A 26,680-nucleotide genomic window follows, 5' to 3' on the forward strand; every position below is an offset into this window, starting at 1 on the left:
ATGCAAGTGTGCTAGTAAGAGCCTGACCTTCATGTCCTTGTTCTGGTCATCTGAGATGTGTCAAGGTTACAGAAGGTTAATACCCCTGTGACTCTACTGGCTATTGTTAGGGAGAGAGAGTTTAGAGAAAAGCAACAAAAATGAGCTGGGTGCAGAAGGAACATTTCAAAGGGCTAGCTAAGGTACACATGACAGCCCAAATGTTGCTGTCTACGCTTTTGCAAGTGTCTGAATTATGTGCACAAAACCTTAATGCATGAGCCCAAGCAGGGTATTTGAAACATGCAGGCTGGTAAGGCTATAAATAGTTGAAGTGTGTGAACACCAAGGCCCCTGAGATGGAATTGACTTGATTACTACAAGAATCAAGACCAGAAAAATAAATTACAATTTTTGCTTGCTATTGCATCTTTCATGCTCACCATGTGACAGAGTAGGAGAGTTAAATAATATCAGCGTGGGAGGAAGGAAACTTCTTGCTAAGCTAAATGAGAACATGAACATTCCAATAGCTCACACTCAGCTTCATTGCTAACAAGCATACATAGAAATTAGCAGTGAATATGCAAAAAAAAGAGTGTAAAATTCTCTTAGGAAAATGCAAGTATTTTAATTTTCTTAGATATATCCCACATGGTACAGCCACAGTCTGGAGCAGGGGTTGGCAACCTTTGAGAAGTGGTGTGCCAAGTCTTCATTAATTTAAGATTACGTGTGCCAGTAAAAGGTTTCACCTGCCAGACTGGCAGCACGGGTGACAGACAGAACCCCAGACTGTCAGCGGGCTCATCCCGCTGCTGGTCTGGGGTTTCGTATTCCAGGCTGGCAGCGGGCTGAACGGGGCTGGCGGCTGGGAACCCGGCTAGCAGCAGTGTGCCACAAAAAATCAGCCCACGTGCCGCGTGATCTGGAGGTTTCAGTGGTTGGGGATAGACAGACTCCCTGGACCTTCAGATTGTAGATGGAGCTAGCTCAGCAGACAGTCAAGACTGTGCTTGGTGTCTCCTCACTGCAGCTGGATTGAAAACAGTTTTCCAGTCCTGCAAAAAAAAATTGAGATTTCAAGAAAATTTCCTGTCTCAAATCAGGACAAAAACCTCAAAATCTTGAAAATGTTAATGAACAGAAAATGAGAGAGAGAGAGAGAAAAAGGTTTGGGTCTATCGAAATATCGCATTTAAATTTTGACCATTTTTAATTTACGTTTTCCCCCTATAATCTTGCATTTCAAAACAACGTTGTTTTGAACTGGAAAAATGGAATTTTTCATTTAAAAATGTCTAAACAAAACATTTCAACAACTTCAGTTTTTTCCAAAATGTTTTCACGTAGAGAAATTTGCCAAAACTGACCCTTTCTCGCAAAAAGTTTTGGTTTTGATTAATCAGTATTTTCTAATGAAAAAATATTTTCTCAAAAAATTGCTAGCCAGTTCTACTCCTCACCCTGAATAGATTTCAAAGGATCCTGAGTGAATTTCCCTGATCATAGATACTTGATGCCTCACTTCCCAAGTGTTCAAGATAAGCTCTGCTGATGTGACAGGCCTTGGGAAGTCAGCTGGTTGTTGGTAATCCAAACAGCAGAAGCAACCAGCTGAGGAACTGTGATAGTGATGGATATAGTGCATGTGAAAACAATGGGCCAAATTGTCCATTGTGTTACTCCTTGTTTTGTTATTTACACTAATACAAAGTGAATTTAAGATGCTACCCAAAACACCCATTCACACAAGGGATAGCATTTTACATCCAGTCTGCACTCACTTCTCAGAGGTGCAGATGACATAAGGTGCATGGCAGGGGAGAATTATGCCCAAGGTCCTAAGGCAGAAGGAAACCTTTCAAAAACAAGAAGGCAGTTTTAAAACGGATCCAAAAATGGGTAGGGAGATAATGAAGCTATTTGTGAATAGGGGTGGTGTGGCCCTGGTTCCTGACAGGTGAATAAAGGGGCAGTACCATTCATCATGGGATTCTGGAGAACTGGAATAGGGTGAGGCCACAGACAAGGAGGGAGTTACCCAGATAAGGAGAGATGAAGGCATGGATGAGGCTTCCAGCAGCAGAGGAGTCAAAGGCAATGTTACATAGGTTCTAATAGGCAGACTTGCAATCACAGGAATTAAGGGAGGAATTACATTCAGAGACAGGATAATGCCAAATTTACAGACAATGGAGGCAAACAGAAGGATTGAATTATGTACATTAATTCAGTGGGTTAAAGCAGATCTCAAAAACAAATGCTACAAAAATCGTGTAAATGAGCCTGCTCCAGCTGCCGCCTCTGGCGGGAGATACAAGTCCTCTTTGTGTTGAAGGTGCAGACCTGAAGAAAAGAAAAGAAAAACAGGATGCTAAGTACATATCCTTTTAAATACCAGAGCTTTGTAGCCAGGGCTGAAGTCCAAAAATTAAGCTGAAAATTCAGTTCCAGAAATCTTTGTACAGTGACTCTGAAATGACTCTCAATGCTGCTCAGCTGTCATGGTTTTATAAACAGGAAATCTGTGCGCAGAATCCTGCATTAACTATATGTCCTTAGTACCAGACTGCATTTGGAGTGCTTTCTGCTGATGTTTGTACGCTCCCTACTGGTCAATTTCAATGCTAATGTGTCACAGATAATGATTACAGCCTGAGAGTCCTCACAAGAGGCACAGCCGAAGTGTGGAGAGGGGGTAAAAGGGCATTTATCCACCTTTGGACTTCCAGGATTCTGAGGTTGAGCATGGCCCCCAGTGTAAGTTAGAGTGGTGCCACACAGCAGCCTCTGGTCACTGCCATTCCTGCTCTGACATGGCCACTTCCCTCAGAATGCCTATGTGACAGGGGTTTTAAGTGCAGAATAAAGACACCTAAATCACTTTCCCTGACCTATGTGCTGAGGTTGTTGCCTAGGCACCACTTAAGCCAGCTATTCAGCTGCTTTATGGCACTGAGCCACTGTAAAGAGGCTGCAGTAGAGCTTGTAATAAAGACTTGAATCTCTAGTTTCAATGTTTATTCTTTAAGTGTAAACATGTTAATTGTGCTCTTGCCTGGAATGTGTCTTTAATAGTGAAACAACAATTTCTGTAAAAGCTATTTGTCAATAAATTAAATTATCAGCATATTTAAGAATTGGGATCTATTCATGGAGTTGACAAATTCTGGAAAGGTACTCAGAAAAAATTCAAATAGCTTAAGTATCAGGGGGAGCCATTTTTAGTCTGTGTCCACAAAAACAACAAGGAGACCGGTGGCACCTTGAAGACTAACAGATTTATTTGGGCATAAACTTTCGTGGGTAAAAAAACATCTGAAGAAGTGAAGTTTTTTTACACATGAAAGCTTATGTTCAAATAAATCTGTTAGTCTTTAAGGTGCCACCGGACTTCTTGTTGTTTCAAATAGCTTAGGCATTTAAACAAATCACAATCCACTTAGTAGATCTTCTGCAGGGGAGAGAGGAACCTAAGATCACTGAGGAGGTTATTTGTTGCAGATTTTTAAGTTACTGCTACATGGGAGTATCTTTTTGCTTCGATTTCTCATTTTAGCCTACTCGTATCTCAAGTGGAGCAGTGACTGGGCAGCCATCACTACTCAGCGTGTCATATGAGATGCCCTTGTTCCTAGTGGTGAAAGCTGTGGGGGCTATGCAATGATGCGGAGGAAGGCCATTGGGGTGGGCCTTGAAGCCAAGGGCGCAGGCCGTGGTGGAGCTGCCACAGATGGGGAACTTAGTGGTAGTAGCAAATATTCAAATGAGAACTTTGAAGGCCAAAGTGGAGAAGGTTCCATGTGAACAGCAGTTGAACATGCATCAGGATTTCAGTATGATCATACACAGCTGAATATAAAAGGAGGAGGAGGGGAAGTAAGACCCATTCTTGCAAGGCACGTTAGTGGGAGTTGAAGCATTCAGCAACATGCAGAATCAGGGCCAGCACAAGGAAGGTGCTCTGTTATTACAGACATGCTCAGATACTGTGGTGATTGTGGTCATACAAGTACTGAGACAGATAGAAGGGAACAGGTGGCTGGTCCCATGCTTGCAGAGACCGGCAATACTGAAGAGATGGTATACTCAGCCCTTAGGTGAAAAGAACAAGACACTAACTGTTTCCAAAAGGTTTCCTATCCAGATTTCCTCAGTCAAGGAATGTGCCCACAACACAAGACTTTGAGTAATATGGTCTAAACCCGTGGAGAAGAGAGAAATGACTGGAGGATAGCTAATGTGATGCCAGTTTTAAAAAAAGGCTCCAGAGGCAATCCCGGCAATTACAGGCCAGTAAGCCTAACTTCAGTACCAGGCAAATTGGTTGAAATTGCAGTAAAAAACAGAATTTTTAGACACATAGATGAACTTGATATGTTGGGGAAGAGTCAACGTGGTTTTTATAAAGAGAAATCATGCCTTACCAATCTATTAGAATTCTTTGTGGGGGTCAACAAGCATGTGGACAAGGGTGATCCAGGGGATATAGTGTACTTAAGACTTTCAGAAAGCCTTTGACAAGGTTCACCAAAGGCTTACCTCACCAAAGGCTCTTAAGCAAAGGAAGCAGTCATGGGTTAAGAGGGAAGGTCCTCTCATGGATCAGTAACTGGTTAAAAGATAGGAAACAAAGGATAGGTATAAATGGTCAGTTTTCAGAATGGAGAGAGTGGTGTATCCCATGGGTCTGTACTGGGACCCATACTGTTCAAAATATAAAATATCCATAAATGATCTGTAAAAAGGCGTAAACAGTGAGATGGTAAAATCTGCAGATGATACAAAACTACTCAAGATAGTTAAGTCCAAAGCAGACTGGAAAGAGTTACAAAGGGATCTCACAAAACTGAGTGACTGGGCAACAAAATGACAGATGAAATTCAATATTGATAAATGCAAAGTAATGCACATTGGAAAACATAATCCCAACTATACATATAAATGATGGGGTCTAAATTAGCTGTTACCACTCAAGAAAAAGATTTTGGAGTCATTGTGAATAGTTCTCTAAAAACATCCACTCAATATGCAACGGCAGTAAAAAAGCGAACAGAATGTTGAGAATCATTAGGAAAGGGATAGATAACAAGACAGAAAATATCATATTGCCTCTATATAAATCCATGGTATGCCCACATCTTGACTACTGCGTGCAGATGTGGTCTCCCCATCTCAAAAAGATATTAGAATTGGAAAAGGTACAGAAAAGGGCAACATAAATTATTAGGGATATGGAACAGCTTCTATATGAGGAGAAATTAATAAGATTGGGACTTTTCAGCTTGGAAAAGAGATGGCTAAGAGAGGATATGATAGAGGTCTTTAAAATCATGACTGCTGTGGAGAAATTAAATAAGAAAGTGTTATTTACTCCTTCTCTTAACACAAGAACTAGGGGTCACCAAATGAAATTAATAGGCAGCAGATTTAAAACAAACAAAAGGAAGAATTTTTTTACGAAATGCACAGTCAACCTGTGGAACCCCTTCCCAGATGTTGTGAAGGCCAAGACTATAACAGGGTTAAAAAAAGAACTAGATAAGTTCATGGGGAATAAGTCCATCAATGGCTATTAGTCAGGATAGGCAGGGATGCAAAACCATGCTCAGAAGTGTCCCTAGAATCTGTTTGCCAGAAGCTGGGAATGGGCAATGGGATGGATCACTTGAACTTGTTCTGTTCATTCCCTCTGAAGCACCTGGCATTGGCCACTGTCAAAAGACAGGATACTAGGCTAGATGGACCACTGGTCTGACCCAGTCTAGCCATTCTTATATTCTTAAATCATCCATTAAGAACTCAGAGCATCCAAAAGAAAAGCCCTGTTAAGCTCAGATTTCTCCAGCTAGCTAATATTGTCAGTTTGTTCAGAAAATTACTGGCTTCTGGGGGCTGTGGGTTTCACAAGTTGGGTAGAGACTGGCAATCACTATTTATTTTCCACTTAGGAGCAAAAACCTTGGCAATCACTCAGAGAATAAGAAGTCCATTTCTTTTAAATCACATCACTCATACGCTATTACAACCCTGTACATGGTATACAGCAATAAATAAATGTCGCTGTAAGCTTGGAACAGGTTGGTTTCATCATCTGCTACCTCAATACAATCTGCTCATATTGATGTGAGCATTTGCTGTCTCTCAAATCCTGTTTTCACATGTTCAGTGGTTGTTGCCAGGGCATAATTTTGGGTGATGGAACCAAAAGGAACACTCTTGCGACTGTCACATGCCAAGATAGGGAAAAGCTATCCAACGGAGAACGCTGCTGGGGCAGAACACCACTACCAGTTTCTGTAAGATATAGGAGTTTTAAAGATTAATCTTATATCAAAGGCCTGTGGAAGCACTATCCCTGCAATCTCACGTATATCCTTCTCTTCCCTGTGCTGAGTGAAAGTGCTCTTGGAATACCTATGCAGTGCAGGAGAGGGTAGAGTGTGCCCAACCCAGCAGCAATAGCATTCCTCTGCTGCCTGCCAGTGGGAGAGCCATGTGATGTTGAACACTAGACAGTCCTATGTACTCTGTGCTTGATGCACAAACCCAATTTCTGTATATTATATACTTGTCCTAGGCCAATGGATTATTACTACAAAATATACGTCACTTAGGAGATATGGCTTTCTTAACCACCTGAGCTCAAATTCAGCACTAGATATTTGTGTTTTTCCTTTCAACCTCAAGTGTTTCTGTGTTGGGAAACATTTTTGCAGTTAACACAAAGAATTCTTCTGCCCACCCCTTGGGTTAAATTTATCCATGATGTACTTTGCTGGATTTACAGCAAAGATGAGTGTGTCTACTTGTGTTTAAGTTTCCATATGTTTCTCATAAAAGTGTATTGGTGAAATATAAGATCTCTGAATGTTTGGATATGAATACTGTACCTCCTTGAAATTGGGAATTGAAAGTTACACTGTACATAATTGGACAGGTGCTGTTATTTAGATTTGCCGTCTTATATTTGATTTATGATCTCAATTTTATTGGAGAATGTTCATGGAAAGCAAATTTTGCATTTCTAACTATGAGTATTTGCAAGAGAGACTTGATTCTAAGAGTTATGCTCACGCAATCAGTGGATAGCAATATACCATGTGGTCTGTGTGTTCAATCAAAACTAATCAACACTGCTTTAATGAATATCAGATACTTGCAATGAAGTGCTTGTGCACAATTTATAGAGCAGGAATTGTTTCCTGAATAATTTCAAAATAATATATTTCAATACAGCTGTCATGGACAAATTGCAATAAGTAGGACAGGTGAAATCTGTTGAATAAATTAGTAGCTGTGAATTATTCGTTTGGCTCTAATGGCGTAGAATTGGATTGATTTTATTTACCATGTTTACTTACGAAACAATGGAACAATCAGAGTGATTAAGATAATCCAGGCACTTTAACAGCAGTACAGATCTGTAATGAAATTAATTTATTTATAGCATTACTCAGTAAGAAAACTAAGCAAAACAAAAGAGGAAGTGAAACAAATTGAATGATGTTATAAAATGAAAAGATGCACAATTTGGATGCCTAAACCTTCCCTTCTTAATGGTATTTAATTTAGAATGAAGCTCTGGGTATCACAGTAAGTACAGCTACCATAAGTAATTCTGCAGACATGAGAAGGGAATATTAACGTATAACTGTTATTCAGATTTTAATTTCCTATTTGAACTGATAGCTCTAAGTGGAAGGGACCACGCCATCTTCTGTATCTGATATCGAATGAGGATACTGTTGCATTTAATAATAAAATTACAAACTGTACGATTGCCATATCAATGGAGGTGTGCTCAGATGGCTGAGGAAGGTGGCATTATCACTTCCAGAAGTCAATTTCTTACTAAAGCTACAACATAATAGATTAGTGGGTCCCTGGTATGGGAATATTCATGGGTAGAAGTAGGTTAAAATTTCTGAAAAACCCTAGCAAATACCTCATATTTATTAAAGAAATTCCACTTACTTGTAATTGTCAATGCAGGTGATGTCATAACCCATAGTTTTGAGTCTTTCTTCTAATATTTGTACACTGCCTCTCCCACAGGAATCCCTGTAAAAAGAGATTTGTACAAAGTCTTTTATTAGTTAACTGTTTATTTTGCTAATTTCCATAGTGTCAATTGCTATGGCAGCTAGGGCTTTAGTTGCAGAACCTTAATGTTCTACAATTGGAGCAGATTTTTTTTTTTTTTAGGGAATTTAGTAGTAGGTTATAGGAGAATTTCAGCAAGCTGGCCAGACTCTGGTATCTTGTAACCAAACAGCAATGCCCTAGAAAAACAAGTCTACCACCAGAGGGCAGCTGCCTGTTGGACTAATACAAATTTAGAGGGCCTCATTCTCCACTACATTGTATGTTGTACACTCATTTACACTGTGCAAAGTTGGTGTAAAATGCTACCAAATCAGAATTCACCATACGCTTGTATCAGTGGTACTGTTCTATATTTACTTTGCAACAACTGGAACTTTGGCCTCAGCCCCTTTGGACTCCACAGGCTGTACTTGAGTCCTTCCTCAATCACTTAGAACCCCTGCTGTTGGACATGAGCATTCTGACTTAAACTCCAAAATGGAGTGCTTCCCCAACCCTTAGCTCCTGTGGCTGGGTAAAAATTTACTTCAATTAACTGAATAAAATAGTAATGGCTTATCAAGCGTTTTGGTCCAAGTAAGCATCTTAAAAGTGCTGATGAATATTTTAATCTCCCAGGATTGCAGAATCGGGCAGGAAATCTCCCAAGTTCAGGCTCTCAAAACTACTAGTAGTTCTTGTTGGATTGGTCACAAGTACCATGAGAAGAGACCTTATGGCATTTCACCACTTCTACTAATTTCCAGAACCATGAACTGCAGAGAGCTGTAAACCTGAAAAATAATGCACTGCGGACAGTGAAAAGACATTTTTCAAATCTCCGAGTTGGATTTGGGATTTAGATGGTTCTTATTTAGTCTAACCTGTACTTGCCTTGCCCTCACTTAAGGCCTGCTCCATAACAGCTTCTTACACAGACCTACTGACTCAGCAGATTTAGGGCCTTACATTATTTTTGATTGTGCCTAATTCTGGTCACATCAATTTTATATTTTAAAAAGACTGTACACCCTCCAAGGAAGGCACTGTGGTTTCTTTTGTGTTTGGAATGCATCAAACACATTTTGAGTGTTTCTGAAATCTAATAATAATAGAGAAAAATAAAGTGAAAACTGTAAGAACAGATTCAAAAGAGGAAAAACAAGATTAGGGTTTTTTTTAAGACCTATAACTTACAAGTCAGGTCCCCCAATGTCATCCATGACCCAGATTTCAATTCGTGAAATTCTGTCTTTTTGGAAGTTAGGCACTTCATAGTCTGCAAAAAAACTGGTTAAAGAAAACAAATATTGAAAACAACATAGAACAGAAAAGATCTTTCTCCTTAACCAGGGCTCTGATTCTTTTCCCATTGATTTAAATGGGAGATCTGGGTTCAGGTCATTTGTACCTACGGTTTCTTTTGGGCTCATTATCAGAGACAGAACCAAGATACTCAAAATTGGAATCAGAATTTTGTATTCCCAAAGTTTATGGGTGTATGGATCCTAAGTTTGTTGTTTTATTGATTGTTGGTCTTAGCAGGATGGAGCAGGAATAAAACTCTATTAATAAAGATGTGAGTGGAATAAGGGTTTAAAATGCAGCACTTATAACAAACCACTAGGTATTTAGTAAAAAAACAAACAAACAAAAAACCCTTCAAGAGCAGCCTTTCTTCAGGCACAGTATGGGATTTGTTTTTTAAAATAGAAGGAAGAGTAACAATTACAAGACAAGTATATTAGTAGATATAAAATCACAGCAGTAAGTCAAAAAGGTATAAAATACCTAGCATGGGAACAAGTAAGACCATAAGAGAGGTTGTTGTTTTTAAATCTGTCCATTCTGACCTGGGAAGAATCCTCCATAGGCAGGTTTGCTCATTGTTAAACACTGTAATATTCAAAAGTCCAGATATAGGAGGGCCAAATTCTCTGCTGGAATAATTCCACTGAAGTCAATGGAGTTACACCAACTGATCTTACATCTGACCGGGAGTATGTAAATAGTAAAATATTAAACCAGATTTTTCCTTTTACATACAATCAGCCTTACTGCTGCAAGGTTAAGGTCCATTGTTTTAGGGAGTGATTTATCAGAGCAGATTGAGTCATTAAGAGGGGATCATTTTTACTGGCAAAGAGAAGAGGAAGTTATCTGTATTTATGTTTTGTGACTTTCCTGTCATAAGTTCTGAGAACTTTTGTATCAGAAAAAACGTCTTCTGTGTTCCTGTGTCTAAGTCTTTGTGACTACTAGTTGTACTATCGAAGGCATATCCAAAAATAATTTCAATTAAACTGATGATGGCCTAATGGAAAAAATGTCTTTAAATAGGATAATAAAAGCACAAAGTGTGAGTTTAGAGTTCTCCAAATCTAACGGAGGGACCATTTAACATATTGCATTAAAATGTGTTCTAAGGCATCGGTCTTAAAAAAACAAAAATAAAACAAAACAAAAATGTATAAATTAAGGATTTGGGCCTGATTTTGAATGAAGTCTCATCCCAGCTTTCTTGTTCATGCATGTAATTATGCCAGGGCAAATAATGATGGGTGCAGTTACGTGCAGGATGTAACTTAGATCATCTAAGTTAGATGTCTAATTGCTTGATATAAAGGCAGCTGAATGATATCTGTTGTGCCTGCGTAACTCTGCAAAAAAATGTTACCTGTGATTATTTGCTTCTACAATTGTTTTTTTGAAAATCTGGCCTGTTGTCTTTTGAAATATAGTTTGTCTTGACAGAAGAGAGCAAGGATTCTACAGGAATTATTTGAAGTATTTTGATTTCTGTACTGTACCAGCTATATGGCCTAGAACAGAAGAAATTTTAGGCCAGAATGGACCACTATGATTATCTTATCGTATCTGAAGTCCTGCAGAATACAGATCATAGAATTTCACATAGTAATTCCTGCAGTGGAGAGAATTATTTTTACATACTACATAAGTGAACACTATCACACTCAATAACCTGTGGTTGAACTCCTGCATATCTTTCAGAAAGACATTCAATATTGATTAAAGACTCCAAGCAATGATGAATTTGCTACTTTCCTTGATAATCTGTTCCAAAGGTTAAACTGAGAGTATTATCTTGGACAAGAATGGCTGTTTTAACCACTGTTAAATTAATCACAGTATATTGTTTAAAAAAGAAATAGATTTTACTTTGTGCCAACAAGGGAAGTCACCTGCTCTAATCATCATTCAAATAGGAGCTGTATTCCCTGTGCCCTGACCTATATAATCAGACTGTCACTTGGCCCTTAGAATTTGTTAAAATGTCTCTCTGTTCTTTATCAAAAGTCTCTATTCCTTTTCCTTGTGATTTGTGAATTATCTAATATTGGAGAGCAAATGAATCAGGCCTTGTGTATAGCAACACAAGCAACCACTTGTGACCTATTTTTTTGGAGTCTTCCTGGGTTTTAGAGTAACAGCCGTGTTAGTCTATATCCGCAAAAAGAAGAACAGGAGTACTTGTGGCACCTTAGAGACTAACAAATTTATTAGAGCATAAGCTTTCGTGGACTACAGCCCACTTCTTCGGATGCATATAAGAAGTGGGCNATCTTTACAATTTTTTTCTCCCCATTTGTGTTTTTAAAGGTTTTTAAAGATGACTGTTGCCATGAGACTAAGCAGGCTGAGATCTCTATCCTTGGAACCTCAAATCCTGTTTAGAACTCTTGATGTTGTAAAGTAACAGTCATGTTAACAGCTTTGACTTTGTGGGACCATTGATTCCCTGAAGATGGAATACCACACTTGCCAAGGTGTCAGTTCAGCAAAGCACATGCTTAACTTTAAGCACTTGTTTATTTTTCACTGAAGTGGAACTTGACAAAGCTTAAGTTCTTTGCTAATTAGGCCTAAATGAGAAAACAAAACCCGGGAAAAAGAAGAACAGGAGTACTTGTGGCACCTTAGAGACTAACAAATTTATTAGAGCATAAGCTTTCGTGGACTACAGCCCACTTCTTATATGCATCCGAAGAAGTGGGCTGTAGTCCACGAAAGCTTATGCTCTAATAAATTTGTTAGTCTCTAAGGTGCCACAAGTACTCCTGTTCTTCTTTTTCCCGGGTTTTGTTTTCTCATTTAGGCCTAATTAGCAAAGAACTTAAGCTTTGTCAAGTTCCACTTCAGTGAAAAATAAACAAGTGCTTAAAGTTAAGCATGTGCTTTGCTGAACTGACACCTTGGCAAGTGTGGTATTCCATCTTCAGGGAATCAATGGTCCCACAAAGTCAAAGCTGTTAACATGACTGTTACTTTACAACATCAAGAGTTCTAAACAGGATTTGAGGTTCCAAGGATAGAGATCTCAGCCTGCTTAGTCTCATGGCAACAGTCATCTTTAAAAACCTTTAAAAACACAAATGGGGAGAAAAAAATTGTAAAGATAGAAAATGCATTGCTAGCCATCTCACTGCTGGAGAAACACAAACACAGCATACGATCTTATCAGCCACTTGGAGACCTGGCAAACTTGTACCAGAGTAGGGCTGTTTAAGGCATTGCTTTTAGCTTCCTTGATGGTCAAAGCTTCAGAACAGTGTTGCAAAAGATGCAGTTGTCTTGGCCTGCTAACTCAGACTCTTTTTAAACAGAAGGCAAAAAGAGAGAAATAGGAAAGAGAAGGCGAAGAAGGAAAAATGACACTTGAGGGAGGAGAGGAGAGTGGGAAACCAAGTTTCACATTCCATGTGGTGTTCAGGATTTAGCTGAAATCAATGAAATTGCTGAAGTATGTAATCTGTGTCTCTCTCTGGCCTGGTCAGGTCAGGACAGCGATCTCTGATCAGGATGATGCATGCCCTATAGTGTAATAGTGGATTCCTGAGGTCTCATGAGACAATAGGGATGGCAGCCATGATGGTTGAACTCTCTCCTTTCAGTCTACCTGTACTCTTTTAAGGACCGTAAAAGGGGGTGATGGGTGGAATCACCCTTCCATGTCATTATTTTGTCCTCCAGTTAGGCCTATTTGCTGACACAGCAATTTTGATCCATTAATTTCTGATTCTATTCTTCTCTTGTTTACGTGTCATAATCTCAACACAGTCCTTGGGTGGAATCAGTAGACCATTTTGTTTGGACTAATTCAGGGTTTTGCTTTTATAAACAATGTTGTGTAACAGCCGAGTTTTACTTCTGTTGCCTTTGACAAATTAGAATACAGGACTCTGCACAAGAGGCACCCAAGTGCTTTCTAAAATTTTACTCCAGGTCTAGTTAAAAAAAAAAAGATTGGCCTTGGGGCACAGACTTCTGAAAATTATTCACTTCCACAGCTTTGTGTGATACAATAGCCGAATGTTTGATTTTTCTCAATCAAACCCTAAAATATTAACACAATATTATTTTATTTTTCTTACCCTTTGACTGGATAGGCACCCCCTATCGCAGAACCATTCAGCATAATGTATATTACCCCAGAGCTCTGCTTTGCATACTGCAATAGATAACAGATGATTATTCTTCATAACATCCCCTATAGATTTTTATATACAGATTGGTACTTTAACTAAATAGTCCTGGCCAGTGGCGGGGGCCATAAATGAAAATGCTCAAGTTGCAAAACCACCATCAAAACTGGTTCCCTAGCTGGCAGTTGCAGTAGAGAGGACCAGAACTTAATGGCTATAAAAGGTGATCTGTCTTCTCAACCCTAGAACTGATCCCTCTGAGCCACTCTGACAGATCAGTATGAGAAGTTTTGCACTGCAACTCTGTGTTATACTTGCTGTATTTCCATCTTCAAGACTGTCAATCTGGCACCTTTCATGAGCATTAAGATCTCGTAAGCCTTGTTTTCTCTAGAAAAACGTCTATTTTAACACATTCACTAACACATTAAAATCCTAGGCAATCCGTAGTTGATCCAGACACAGTGGTGAAATGAGGACATGGATGGATTTTAAACTACCGGCCACACCTTTTGTTAACTTGAACATGTGGAAGGGGCACTACCTGCATAACCCATACTCTCATATACCAGTCATGTAAGTGGTTCCAGTGCAAGGGTTACAATTTAGATCATCTGCTTAATCAGCCCTAGTCAGCTCTTACTATGTAACCCATAACTCAGGGTGGCAGCTCTCCTTAGCCTACCTGCCCCGGACTCAGCTCACTCCAAGTCCTACCCACTCCCACACCTCTATGAGGGAAACAGAAGGTGCAAAAGGGCGGGAACTCCAGCCTGCAAGGATCACAAGGTCTGACCCTATCCCATGAGCCCAAGGTCCATCACCAACATCCAGGTCTTTTACTTCTGGGAACTGTTCATTTTATCCTTTTAACTTCACTGAAAACTGCCCACAAATTGTGACAAATTAACAACTCAAGCAAGTGCCTCAGTTAGATACTAAGCACATTCTTAATTAACCTACTGTGAATTGAAGGTGCTGGGAAGAAGGTGAAAAAACTCCCCAGCCTCACCTGAAACAGAGTTGCAAGAGGCTTCACATGGGCTGTGCTCCAAGTTAAATCTCTGATCTGGGGGATGCAGGCCAATCAGCACCCCTCCCTCCAGCTAGCCAATAGGTGCCATAAAGACTATAAATGGGGAGGGGAGGAGCTACCCAGTGTCCCTCATCGAGTGTTTCCCTCTCTTGCTGCTGGAGCTGTCCTCTTTCACTGCCTGTCCAGTCATCTTCCGCCAACCACTGAGGTGTGTGGGTGGCATTTTTAACACATAAGGTAGTCAACCTTATGCTTTTCCTCCTTACATCACACCTTTAAGTTCTAGTCAATACAAGGCCTTAAGGGTATGCTACACTAGAGGTAAAAACTCCAGAAAAAAAAATCTTTTGGCCCTACTAAAGCTTTCTGAACTATCCATGGACATGCTTAATGAATGTAAATTGTATGATTTACAGTGATTGATGCAATCTTCCAGAAAGATTCTACTGCATTATTTTCACACTCTTCTGTGTTAGGGCAGGAATCATAATTAAATCCTGTGGGAAGAAACACAATGCTCATTATTAAAGATATGATGACAGGTAGGAAAAGAAAATCTAAAGTGGCTTTAAAATATATATTGTATGTGTTTTTTGTTCTAGATTCTGCATGGTTGGAGATCTGATAGGATATCCATCCATAACAGTACTGCACCATTTCTCTCCTCCTTTTCACTAGCCCTTACATTTTGTACAAACAATGACATGCTATGGTCTCAAAGCACAGACCCCTGTGTCTGTGGAAACTGCTCTAACTCATGTCATGGAACTGGTCTGGTGCAAAGAAAGCCCCAGGATCCGGGAAATGAAAAGGTGACATAAATCCACCATTGCAACATCTCCCTCCAAATTTCACCATGTATGCTTCAGCTGCAGCTTAAGTGTAAATGAGTATACAGTACAAGCCAGTGGAGAATCGGGACACTCACCTAAATAACCAGTAGTAACTCCCCTGAAGTATGAGAGCAGAATCAGACCCATATCTCCAGTACAAAGCAATCACTCTATCTTTTTAGCCCCACCATGAATTTATAACAAACTTTTTATTATTATCATTTCTTGTCTGACCAGTATCGTTTGCTTGTCCACACCAGTTCAGGAAATCTCCAAATGAACCAATTAAAGTATCACACAGAGGCATGTAGCGACGAGTTCTATCAGAATAGCTAGTGACCAGCAGATGGTTATTTTCCCAGAACAGAGACTAGGGAGAGAAAACAAAACAAACCATCTTTTGAATGTGTATGCATGATACGTCACGGCTGTGTGGCTGGCAAAACATTTTAAATCATGTTTTGAAATTATTTCTCAATACTTCAGAATCTCACAGATGGTTTGTTCTAATCAAACTAATATCAATTAAATACCTTTAAAACAATTCTACACTTCTTCAACTAATAAAGTTATAGGGACAAAGTTTGCCCTCACAATGATCTAAATCTGGCATAACTTGACAGTGGATTTTTGGGGGGGGATTTACACCACTGTGAGAACAGAGCCATAGAAGGACTCGAGGCGTCTAGAATTTGCCTGACTTGAGCTGACAGGTTTAGGAAAAGTTAGGCATATAGATACTAAGGACTTGTCTATATGGAGACTTAGTGTGCAGCAAGCCAGGGTGTGAAACTACAGTGCACTAAGTGACCATGTGGACCCTGCTGTCGTGCACTGAAAGTAGCACTATGGAACTTTTAGTATGTGGCAGCAGGGTCCACATGACCATTTTGTGTGTGGCAGGCTGGCATGCTGTAGATTTACACCCCAACTGGCTGTGCACAAGTTGCCATATAGACAAGCCCTAAATACAAGTAAAACAAAACTACAAAGTTAGGTTGGCTGAACTACATGCCTTGTGCAATGTAATTGTCAACCTAAGCCCTGGTGCAGACACCGCTAGATGGTGGAAAAATTCTTCTGTCGACCTAGCTACTGCTTCTCAGAGAGGTGGATTTACTACAGCAATGGAAGAACCTCTCCTGTCCCTGTAGTGTCTACACCACAGTGGCGCAGCTGTGCCACTGTAGGGTTTCTAGTATAAACATACCCTTTGCACTGGTGACATTGAAATTAGAGAGCTCACTTGACAGATTGAATGAAGATATTTACTCGTAAACATGCATAAGATGGGTTTTGAGGTTGGTTTAATTAAAGTGCTTCGAGGGCTTTTATAAACTTTCAGCTGTTCAATTGGACACATACTTATTTGTAATGTGCTGACCAGCTTAAAATCATAATTATTTGGTTGCAAGTTCAGTATTGTAGCAACTAATTCTAAACCACATTATATTGCTCTGACACTTCATTGCTGTGGGGTCAAGGACTAGAACACTGGTTCTCAACCTTTTGGTCTGCAACCCACAAAGTGGGCAGAAAATCATTGCATGGCCCACCATATCAAATCTGGTCAATTTTGGACTGCTAAATCAGGGTAGAGATGATAGATGATCATTAACATACCATTCATAATCAGTACCTTGTTAGGTGGAATTGTGTGCAGTGACAGGTTAATAAATAACTCATAGTCCAATGGTAAAATGTTGCAAGGATCTTTATTAATAAAAGCCTTTTTGAAAGCTTCCCATATCTCTGTACAGTTCTTCTCACTATAATAATTAAAACAAATAGTAATATTATTTTCCCATAGCAGACCAGCAATATGTGCTTTGTTCACAACCTCCCACAATCCCCAAAGGAAATAAAACTAAGATTATTAAGGTGGGGGGAAGTTTGTGATAAATTAATGAAATCATTAGCCTATCAACTAGTATCTAAGACATGAGGATTTGCACTAGGATTATTCAGCTAGACTCTTATAATAATTCAGCAAAAACCATGGACGGCATACTATTCATAATGAGACTTGCTATGCAGTACTGTAGAACTAGTGAAAATGGGATTTATTACTTTAAAATGTTCTAACCCCAAAAGAACCATTTGTAGCAGAGTTTGGCCACAGCGACCAAAGTCTCTAAGTGACCCTAGATTACAACTGAAACATAGGATTCAGGGATCTCATTATCCCTTTTCCTGCTAGATCAAAGACCCGTCTACTATAAGAAATCATTTCCCTATATAGGTACTTGTAGACTGTGATCAAGTCACCACTTAACATCTTCACTGACTTCAATGGGAATTTAAGTTTAGAAGTAAATGCCTGAACAATTCATTTACTGCATATTTTTATTTTCATTGCTTGTCATCTCATGTTTGAGCAGCATGTAATACAAAATCAAAAGTATTATTCTGCTCCCCTACTGAAGGTATTTTAATTAGCAACTACTTGTTGAAACTATGGAGTGGGGGTGGGGAAGGCACATAGATAAGCGTGATTCCTGGCAAACTTAATACAGATAGCAACAAGTTATACAGGATTTATTTTGTAGTAGTCAGCTAAAGAATGAGCAGTAATCTACACCGACAGCCAATGGAATTTATAGAACCATGTGTATATGTATTACAGAAGTGTGTGTATGCATGAATATAGCATTTGTTTGTTAGAAACCTCCATTAGAGTAACAGTGAAACTTTCATTATAATCCCTTATTTTCACATGTTCATAACATTCTGAAAAATTCTTCTTTTTTGGCTGAAATTTTTTCATGCTTGGTCTTAATCTGAAGGTAATTTGTGTAAATGTTTGAGCAAAATCTATACATCCATTTATGAGTTATGTGAGAATGAAAATAAAATGGGGCGGAGCAGGGGCTTTGGGGAAAGGAGTGGAGTGGGGGCAGGGCTGGGGCACTGGGAAGAGGTGGGGCTGGGGTGGAGCAGGGCCGGAGGCCATGGGGAAGAGGCGGAGCAGGGGCTGGAGCAGCATGCAGCTGCGTAGGGCACCAGGAAAATTGGTGCCCCAAATTTCCTGGTGCCCTATGCAGCTGTGTATGGGTAGGGACAGTTCTGTCGGTATGGCTCTATAGGATGGAATATCTGATTTTTCAGGTTTTTTTTAAATGTAGGAAATTACATTTTAAAAACCCCTACATTAAAATAATGTTAAGGTTACAAATCAAGCACTCAAAAAATAGGAAATGTCAGAATAAAGGTTGCCTGTGTAACCTTAATTCAGCCCCTTTGTGCATATGCATTATGATAAAATCTTTAACTAACACCTACTGTTTTTTTCCACAAGGCCTCTGCCTTATTAGTACACAGGCTGGATGATGCTCTGGGGATGAATCAAGGCCTTGTAGTAAATGAGGCTGTTGCCTATAGGACCCCTGCCTCAGTGATACATAAATTGAAAGTTGTGTACTGCTGGGGATTACAGGAAGAGAAAGGATGATCTATTTAAGGAAGCTGAATGCCATACAGGAGAATTAGATTCCATACTGACTGTGCCACAGAGTTACTATGCCATGCTGGGCACCCTTAATTCTGGCATTTCCTAACTTTTGAGTGCTTGACTTTGCAATCTTAATATTGTTTTAATGTCATTTTGGGATACATATATGTATATATTATGTGTGTGTGGGATCCAAGACACTAAGATGGCAGACTTATGCTATCTAAAGTTGCAGTTCATGAAATATAACATTTCAATGTGCAGTTTCATAAAATATTGTTCAAAAATGTTTACCAGACTAGTTTTAATCATATGGGGTAAAATTTCCAAAAGTGCCTTAGTCTCACTCGCACTATGTTAACTCTAAATTTTGAAATATAATTTGGTGGATATGAAAAGGAAGAGGAGAGAAGATTGAAGATTCAGTAGGGGCAATTAGTCATTTGAAACTCAAATTAAACAAAGTCTTGAACTTCTGAAAAGTTTTATTAGAAGGCTGACTATTGATACAGAAAAAAAGCCCAAATGTACAGTATTAGCATTCATTAAGGCCCAAGACAGAGGGCACAGTCTCTACCCATGTAGTAAGCTAAATTCTACTTTTATTAATACCTATGAATAGCATGAAATCAAAAGGTCATATCACAACACAATGTAGTTCTATAGTTGATACACTGTACTGCATCACTAACCAAAATCTAGATTATGGAGCATTTCTCATTTTATTCAGTTAAAGCATTCATTATCAATTAAAGAAATAACAAGATCAACCTAGGCAAAAGTTTCTTATTGCATTACTCCAGTAAGAGTTCTCTTATCTTTTTTCCAGCAGGCTGCAGAGGCTTTCAAATTACAACCTTGGAATCTGTGTATCTTAAAGAATTCTCAGCTGGATATTAAGGTAGAAATTCTTAGATGTTACTCCAGCCAGGCATTTCCAGAAGACTTCTGCTCTAATCTCCTTGGAACTAGCTTTTTGTCGTCGTCCTCCCCCCCCACGCCTTCCTACAAAATGTTACATTATTCAGAACAGATGAGTGTCTTATAACAACAAGACACTTGTTTTTTGTCAGAAAGGTGCATAAGCCTTGTTTTAATCTAAACATTCCAGTCAATACCTAATTTTTTGCAGGATGAGCTCAGAATCTTAGTCTTTGTTAAAACGTGTTCTAATGAAATCCTGGGTCACACCAATTTCAGCTAAAATCCTATTTAAGTCTCATCTCAACATTTTCACCATTGTTATTCATATGGGTCCACAAGTCTATTGCATCATTCATTGGAACTAGAATTTAGGGTTAATGTAATACAGTTAAAGTTACTATGAGAAACATGTCAATATGGACAGGTTTTCGCTGTCAAAAATTCACATACATTACAACATAAAGCACAAGAGTGTTAAATTAGCTATCCCATCCCTTCAGCTTTTTTCATTAGGGTCCCTAAAGTATAAAAGAAAAGATCAGCTAAAACCTGAAGAATTCCTGAAATATTGCTCTCCCCCCCCACCCAGATGCCTTTAATATATTTATTTGTACTAGATTTCTTAAAGATGAATTTTGGATTTCTCAACAACTACAAATATGTTGGTTTCAACAGGACTATTCCTATGATTAAGACTGTCATATCAGGTCCATGATTTGTAAAACCATTAAAGTGTGGAGACTGATTCAGAAAGAGAAAAGTACTTACCCAACACTTGGATTCACAATTCTAATATATTCATAACACCTTCCAATTACAATGCTCTCCAGGTTAGATGTGGTACCTTCACCTTTCCATTTCTTCTTCCCATCTATTTCTGTGGGTTTAACATAGTCTTTACTGAAAAGAAGACCTACTAGCAGAGACAAGAAGAAGCTTTTCATCATGAAATTGTGAGAACCAAAGTCATAAAGAAATAAAATAATCAAATGTCCAACTGGAAAAGAGAAGACTGCAGTTTTATGCTTGTGTATCAATACAGGCTGTGGACCTGCACTTAAATGATTCTAGGTGCAGAGTCAGATAGAAAACAAACTTTATTATGAAATGCAACAGCTTCCTGGAACTATTGCAGAGCTAAAACTCCTTAAAAAATCAAGCTTGTAAAACTATTTGTACTATTGCCATCTTGTGACTATTAGATAATATTACACCCCCTCTAAACATATCACTAATGTACCATTAACAAAAATTCAGATTTGCTGAATACTGGCAATCCTACAATATACTGAACATGGCAATTTGCTCTAATGAAAATATTTTAATACCATTTGATTTCAAACAGTGTTACACTTCTTACATACCTTTTTCTACTGACTGCACAATTTGCTGAAATAATGTCAAGAATAAACAGAGAGACAAGATGAGTGAGGTAATACCTTTTATTAGTCGAATTTCTGTTGGTGAAAGAGACAAACTTCTGACCTGAAGAAGTGCTCAGTGTAGCTTAAAAGTTTGTGTCTTTCACCAACAGAAGTTGGACCAATTAAAGATATTACCTTACTTACCTTGTCTCTAATATCCTGGGACCAACACAGCTACAACAATACTGCAAAGGATGAACTGCAAAGGAACACACAACAATTAAAACACTAACTTCATAACAAGAGTTCACACATCCTAACTCTCAGATGGTCTTACAACACAATCAGTATAGGTGACATAATTATTGTCCATATCTTTTAATTTCTCTGTGGATTCTAGCAACAAAACTTGTGTTGTGATAAAACAGATTATAAAGTCTTCCTAGTGAAGAATACTGCTTTGTGGTCTGGAATCAATTGCACTCAGAATCAAATGGATTAAACTTAACTTCCCGTGTATTGAACAAATTGATTTACATATCTATATCTATAATCTATTCGATTATAGATAGATACAGATATAGATATTCTCTGCCCACTGCCTGCCCTGGATAAGATCTTGGCCAGATCCTCAGCAGATGTAAATCAATGTAGCTCCATAGTCAATTTTCTTTCCTCTATATATTGACGGAAATGCTCACAACTGTGTTGTTTGCCTGTGGATGTGAGCACCTGGGATATATACCATTGGTTTCCTTTCTTGTAGTAGCACATTGCTAAATCCTCACTGAAACACCTGAACTGTTAACCCTCTAGTTATATCATAGTATACCAATATGCCTGCACTAGTAGGTTAATTGATTCATTTTGATGAAGATAGTTCCGGTTAATCATCTTTCTTTAGGAGAACGCTTGGTGGGGCCAAAGTTTTCCACAAATTGTGGTAGAAACTTGGCAAGGTGATTTGCCATCCCCAATATATTTCCAGGTAAGCATGATTCTCATCCTCAGAAATGGATGCCACTTTTTTGCATTGTTGGTCTTGATAAACTCGTGAGACAAAGTAATCAATATACTGTACTTCAGCTGGTTTTATGATGCATTTGTCCAGATTTCACTTGACCCATTTTCCCTAGATCTCTGGACCATGGCATGTAGATTTACTTCAAACATCAATATATTATCCACAATGGCTGCAAGTGCACCAAGCCTGGCTTAGACTCATAGGGTGAAATCCTGGCTCCATTGAAGTCAATGGGCATTTTGCTATTTACTTCAGTTGAACCAGGATTTCACCCACTTTTAAGGCCAGAATGAACCATTGTGATCATCTGGTGCAGAGGTGGCCAACCTGAGCCTGAGAAGGAGCCAGAATCTACCAATGTACATTGCTAAAGAGCCACAGTAATACATCAGCAGCCCCCCAGCAGCTCCCACCCTTTGGCAGCCCTGCCAATCAGTGCCTCCCTGCACCTCCCGATCAGCCATTTTGTGGTGTGCAGGAGGCTCTGGGGGGGAGGAGGGAGGTGTGAGGGCATGGTAGGCTCAGGGGAGGGGACGGGAACAGGTGGAGTGGGGACAGGGCCTGTGGCAGAGCCAGGGGTTGAGCAGTGAGCATCCCCCTGGCACATTGGAAAGTTGGCGCCAATAGCTCCAACCCTGGAGTCAGTTCCTATACAAGGAACCACATATTAACTTCTGAAGAGCCACATGTGACAGTGTACCCCAGAAGGCTTTATGGAGAGGGGGTGCTTATAAATGTATGTATGACATAACTGGAATATGTTTTGTGCTGCCTGTGCCATGTAACATATCTTTGTAAAGGTTATGGTCTACTATATCTATTTATCCTATTTGTACATATATATATTATTTTCTACTTAAGGTTAAGAATATGGGCTGTATGCTTGCTTGGTTTCTAAGTAAGCTTTGGGAGGCATTTGGTCAGCTTCTTTAGGAAGGAATTCGCCAGGTTAAGTACCTGATCAGGAAACACTTGGAGAACAATGAATCTTGGAAAGCTTCAATCCACATAAGAAGTCTTCCTAGAGACATACAAGATACCATGTGGACAATGGCTTCGGCCTGTAAAGACTAAGTCATGCAGGGACATGTGACTTGCCCAGGTGACTCCAGAACTCCATCTTGGAGCTGGACTTTGCATAGGAGGGAGGGGTCTCCTCCCACAAGAGAGAGTTTATTTAAACCCGTGGGAGACCCCTCCATTTTGTCTTCAGCTGGCTAAAGAAGGAGCCTCTCCACCCCCGCCAGGATACTTGAAGGAGACTGAAACAAAGGACAGTAACTACAAGGGGTGTGAGTGATTGCTAGACCCAGGCTAAAAGGAAATTAGCCTGTAAAAGGGAGTGCTCTGGAACTGGTGAGGAGATTATCTGTATTCAGTTTGATTAGGCATAGATTTGCGCATTTTATTTTATTTTGCTTGGTGACTTACTTTCTTCTGTTACTACTTTGAACCACTTAAATCCTACTGTCTATATTTAATAAAATCACTTTTTATTCAGTAATTTACTCGGAGTATGTATTAATACCTGAGGGAGCAAACAACTGTGCATATCTCTCTATCAGTGTTATAGAGGGTGAACAATTTACGAGTTTGCCCTGCATAAGCTTTATGCAGGGTAAAACGGATTTATCTGGGTTTAGACCCCGCTGGGAGTTGGGCATCTGAGTGCTAAAGACAAGCACACTACTGTGAGCTGTTTTCAGGTAAACTTGCAGCTTTGGGATAAGTGATTCAGACCCTGGGTCTGTGTTGGAGCCAGATAGGAATGTCTGGCTCAGCAAGACAGGGTGCTGGAGTCCTGATTTTTTCCCTGGAGGCAGGGAAAACAGGAGCAGAGGTAGTCTTTGCACATCGGGTGGCAGCTCCCAAGGGGGTTTCGGTGATCCAACCCGTCACACCTAGGGTGACCAGACAGCAAATGTGAAAAATCAGGATGGGGGTGGGGGGTAATAGGAGCCTATATAAGAAAAAAACCCCAAAATCGGGACTGTCCCTATAAAATTGGGACATCTGGTCACCCTAGTCACACCACATGTGGCTCCGGAGCCACATGTTGGCCACCCCTGATTTGGTGTGACCTCCTGCATAACACAGGCCATAAAACTCACTAAGTGATTCTTGTATCATACCCATAACCACTGGTAAAACTAGAGCATATCTTTTGGACAGATACCTATTCTTGATGTAAAGACTTCAAGTGTGGTGATTCCACCAAATCCCTGCATGTTGTTCTAATGGTTAATTACCCTCACTGTTAAAGAAATTGTGCCCTATTTCTCGTCTATCTAGCTTCAGCCTCCAGCTACGAGATCTCATTATGCCTTTTTCTGCGAGATTTAAGTTACCTCTGAATCCTTTCTTTAAACCAGGGGTAGGCAACCTATGGCACGTGTGCCAAAGGCAGCATGCGAGCTGATTTTCAGTAGCACTCACATTGCCCAGGTCCTGGCCACCGGTCCGGGGGGCTTGGCATTTTAATTTAATTTTAAATGAAGCTTCTTAAACATTTTAAAAATCTTATTTACTTTACATACAACAATAGTTTAGTTATATATTATAGACTTATAGAAAGAGACCTTCTAAAAACGTTAAAATGTATTACTGGCACGCAAAACCTTAAATCAGAGTGAATAAATGAAGACTCAGCACACCACTTCTGAAAGGTTGCCGAACCCTGCTTTAAACAATTTAATAGATTGAGCTTCTTTAGGCTCTCACTGTTAGGTATTTGCTTTTGAAGCCACTGCATCACATTGGAAGTTCATGTTGCATTGGTTATCCACCAGGACTCCTAAGCCCGTTTGTAAAATACAGTCCTGTAAGAGTGCTATATGTTCGTTGTTTCCAGAAGTATGACCTTGCATTTGACTGTATTAAAAAGTACATTGTTGAAGTACAACTTACCAAGTGATCTAGATCAGTGTTTCTCAACCTTTTTGGTATTAGGAATCAGCTTGCTTTCTTCCTAAACCAGTGGTCTCTAATCTTTTTCTGCACAAGATCACTTTTAGAATTTAAGTGCAACCCAGGATCTACCCTGCCCTGTCCCTGCTCACTCCATTCTCTCTCTGTCGCACGCTCTCCCCCACCCTCACTCACTTGCACCAGGCTAGGGCAGGGGTTGGGGTTGAGGAGGGGGTGAGGGCTCAGGGCTGGGGCCGAGGGGTTTGGAGGGTGAGAGGGGGGCTTGGGGCTGAGTGTGGAGTAGGGGGGTTGGGTGCAGGAGCTGATAAGGGGTGCAAGCTCTGGGTGGGAGTTTGGGTGCAGGCGGGGAGCTCTGGGCTGGGGCAGAGTGTTGGGGTACAGGAGGGGGTATGGAGTGCTGGCTCTGGGAGGGAGTTTGGGTGCAGGTGGGGGCTCTGGGCTGGGGCAGAGTGTTGAGGTACAGGAGGGGGTATGGAGTGCTGGCTCTGGGAGGGAGTTTGGGTGCAGGTGGGGGCTCTGGGCTGGGGCAGAGTGTTGGGGTGCAGGAGGGGATGTGGGCTCTGGGAGGGAGTTGGGGTGCAGGAGGGGGCTCCGGGCTGGGGCAGAGTGTTGGGGTGCCGGAAGGGATATGGGTGCTGGCTCTGGGAAGGGGCTCAGGGCTGGGGCAGGGACTTGGGGTGCAGGAGGAGGTTTGGGGTGCTGGCTCCAGGAGGGGGCTTAGGGCTGGGGGGCTCCTGCAGGGCAGCACTTACCTCCGACTACTCCTGGTTATTGCAGTGGGGCTTCTGCTAAGGCAGGCTCCCTGCCTGCCCTGACCCCACGGCACTCCCGGAAGGGGCCAATGCACCCCTGGGTGCAGGTGGGGGCTCAGGGCTGGGGCAAGGGTACGTGGCACCGAGTGCTGCTCCTGCCTGCAAGCACCACCCCCACAGCTCCCGTTGGCTGCAGTTCCCCATTCCTGGTCAACGGGAGCTGCGGGGATGGTGCTTGCAAGCAGAAGCATGCGGAGACCTCTGCCCCCCCTCTCCCGCGGGGCATGCTGGCCACTTCTGGGAGTGGCGTGGGGCCAGGGCAGGCAGGGAACCTGCCTTAGTGGCAGCCCCACTACACCATCAGAGATCGCAACCGACTGGTTGGTGACCACTGTTCTTAAATCTATCAGGGATATCTCAGGGACCATTGCCAGTCCATGGACCAGTCGTTGAGAAACACTGATCTAGATCACTCTGTATATCTGACCTGTCCTTATTAATCTCTCCACCATCTTTTGTGTTATCTGCTCATTTGCCAACAATGGTTTTATATTTTCTTCCAATTCATCGATAAAGATGTTGGCTAGCACTGGGATCTCACTAAAAGCACCCCAGTTGGATGATGACTCCACATTTACAGTTACTTTTTGAGATCTGTCAGCCGTTTTTAATACATTTAATATATGCTGCATTGATTTTGTGTAGTGCTAAATTTTTTAGTCAGTGTTGCACAGTACTAAGTCAAATGTCTTTACAGAAGTCTAAGTATATTATGTCAACACAGTTCCCAAAGGGTAAGCTATTGCATCTCTACCTCCTCTGTTGGGTATTAAATATGATTAGCATCCACCTTG

General features: G+C 40.5%; 1 protein-coding gene across 3 annotated transcripts; it reads right to left on the reverse strand.

Annotated features, from left to right (window-relative positions):
* Nucleotides 1-576: 576 nt before the first annotated feature.
* LOC117878553 (ADP-ribosyl cyclase/cyclic ADP-ribose hydrolase 2-like) lies at nucleotides 577-20,896 on the reverse strand. 3 transcript variants are annotated; one of them, XR_004646005.1, is made up of 10 exons: nucleotides 20,527-20,896; nucleotides 17,023-17,152; nucleotides 15,618-15,753; nucleotides 14,965-15,047; nucleotides 13,464-13,540; nucleotides 9,268-9,360; nucleotides 7,960-8,046; nucleotides 7,347-7,406; nucleotides 1,767-2,328; nucleotides 577-1,040 (listed from the first exon to the last, which is right to left on the reverse strand). XR_004646005.1 is itself a non-coding variant. In XM_034772841.1 (10 exons), exons 1-9 carry the CDS (start codon nucleotides 20,703-20,705, stop codon nucleotides 2,208-2,210), a joined length of 966 nt encoding a protein of 321 aa, XP_034628732.1. In that variant the 5' UTR covers nucleotides 20,706-20,896; the 3' UTR covers nucleotides 577-1,040; nucleotide 2,207. The 3 variants fall into 3 exon arrangements, 2 of the variants coding, with proteins under 2 accessions (XP_034628732.1, XP_034628733.1); XM_034772841.1 differs by having other exon boundaries at nucleotides 2,207-2,328; XM_034772842.1 differs by lacking the exon at nucleotides 577-1,040 and having other exon boundaries at nucleotides 2,245-2,328; nucleotides 7,334-7,406.
* Between the last annotated feature and the right edge of the window lie 5,784 nt (nucleotides 20,897-26,680).

Source organism: Trachemys scripta, chromosome 5 (genome assembly GCF_013100865.1).
Source record: "Trachemys scripta elegans isolate TJP31775 chromosome 5, CAS_Tse_1.0, whole genome shotgun sequence".
NCBI lineage: Eukaryota > Metazoa > Chordata > Testudines > Emydidae > Trachemys > Trachemys scripta.

Bases quoted from the DNA above. Each gene is read 5' to 3' on its own strand.
- LOC117878553 (XM_034772841.1), bottom strand. From the start codon at position 20,705: ATGATGAAAAGCTTCTTCTTGTCTCTGCTAGTAGGTCTTCTTTTCAGT. The intron at 7,407-7,959 runs GTAAGTGGAATT...ATTTCATTACAG, and splicing joins ACCTGCATTGACAATTACAA to ATCTGTACTGCTGTTAAAGT. The intron at 2,329-7,346 runs GTAAGTAAACAT...TCTTTTCTTCAG, and splicing joins TCTGATTGTTCCATTGTTTC to GTCTGCACCTTCAACACAAA.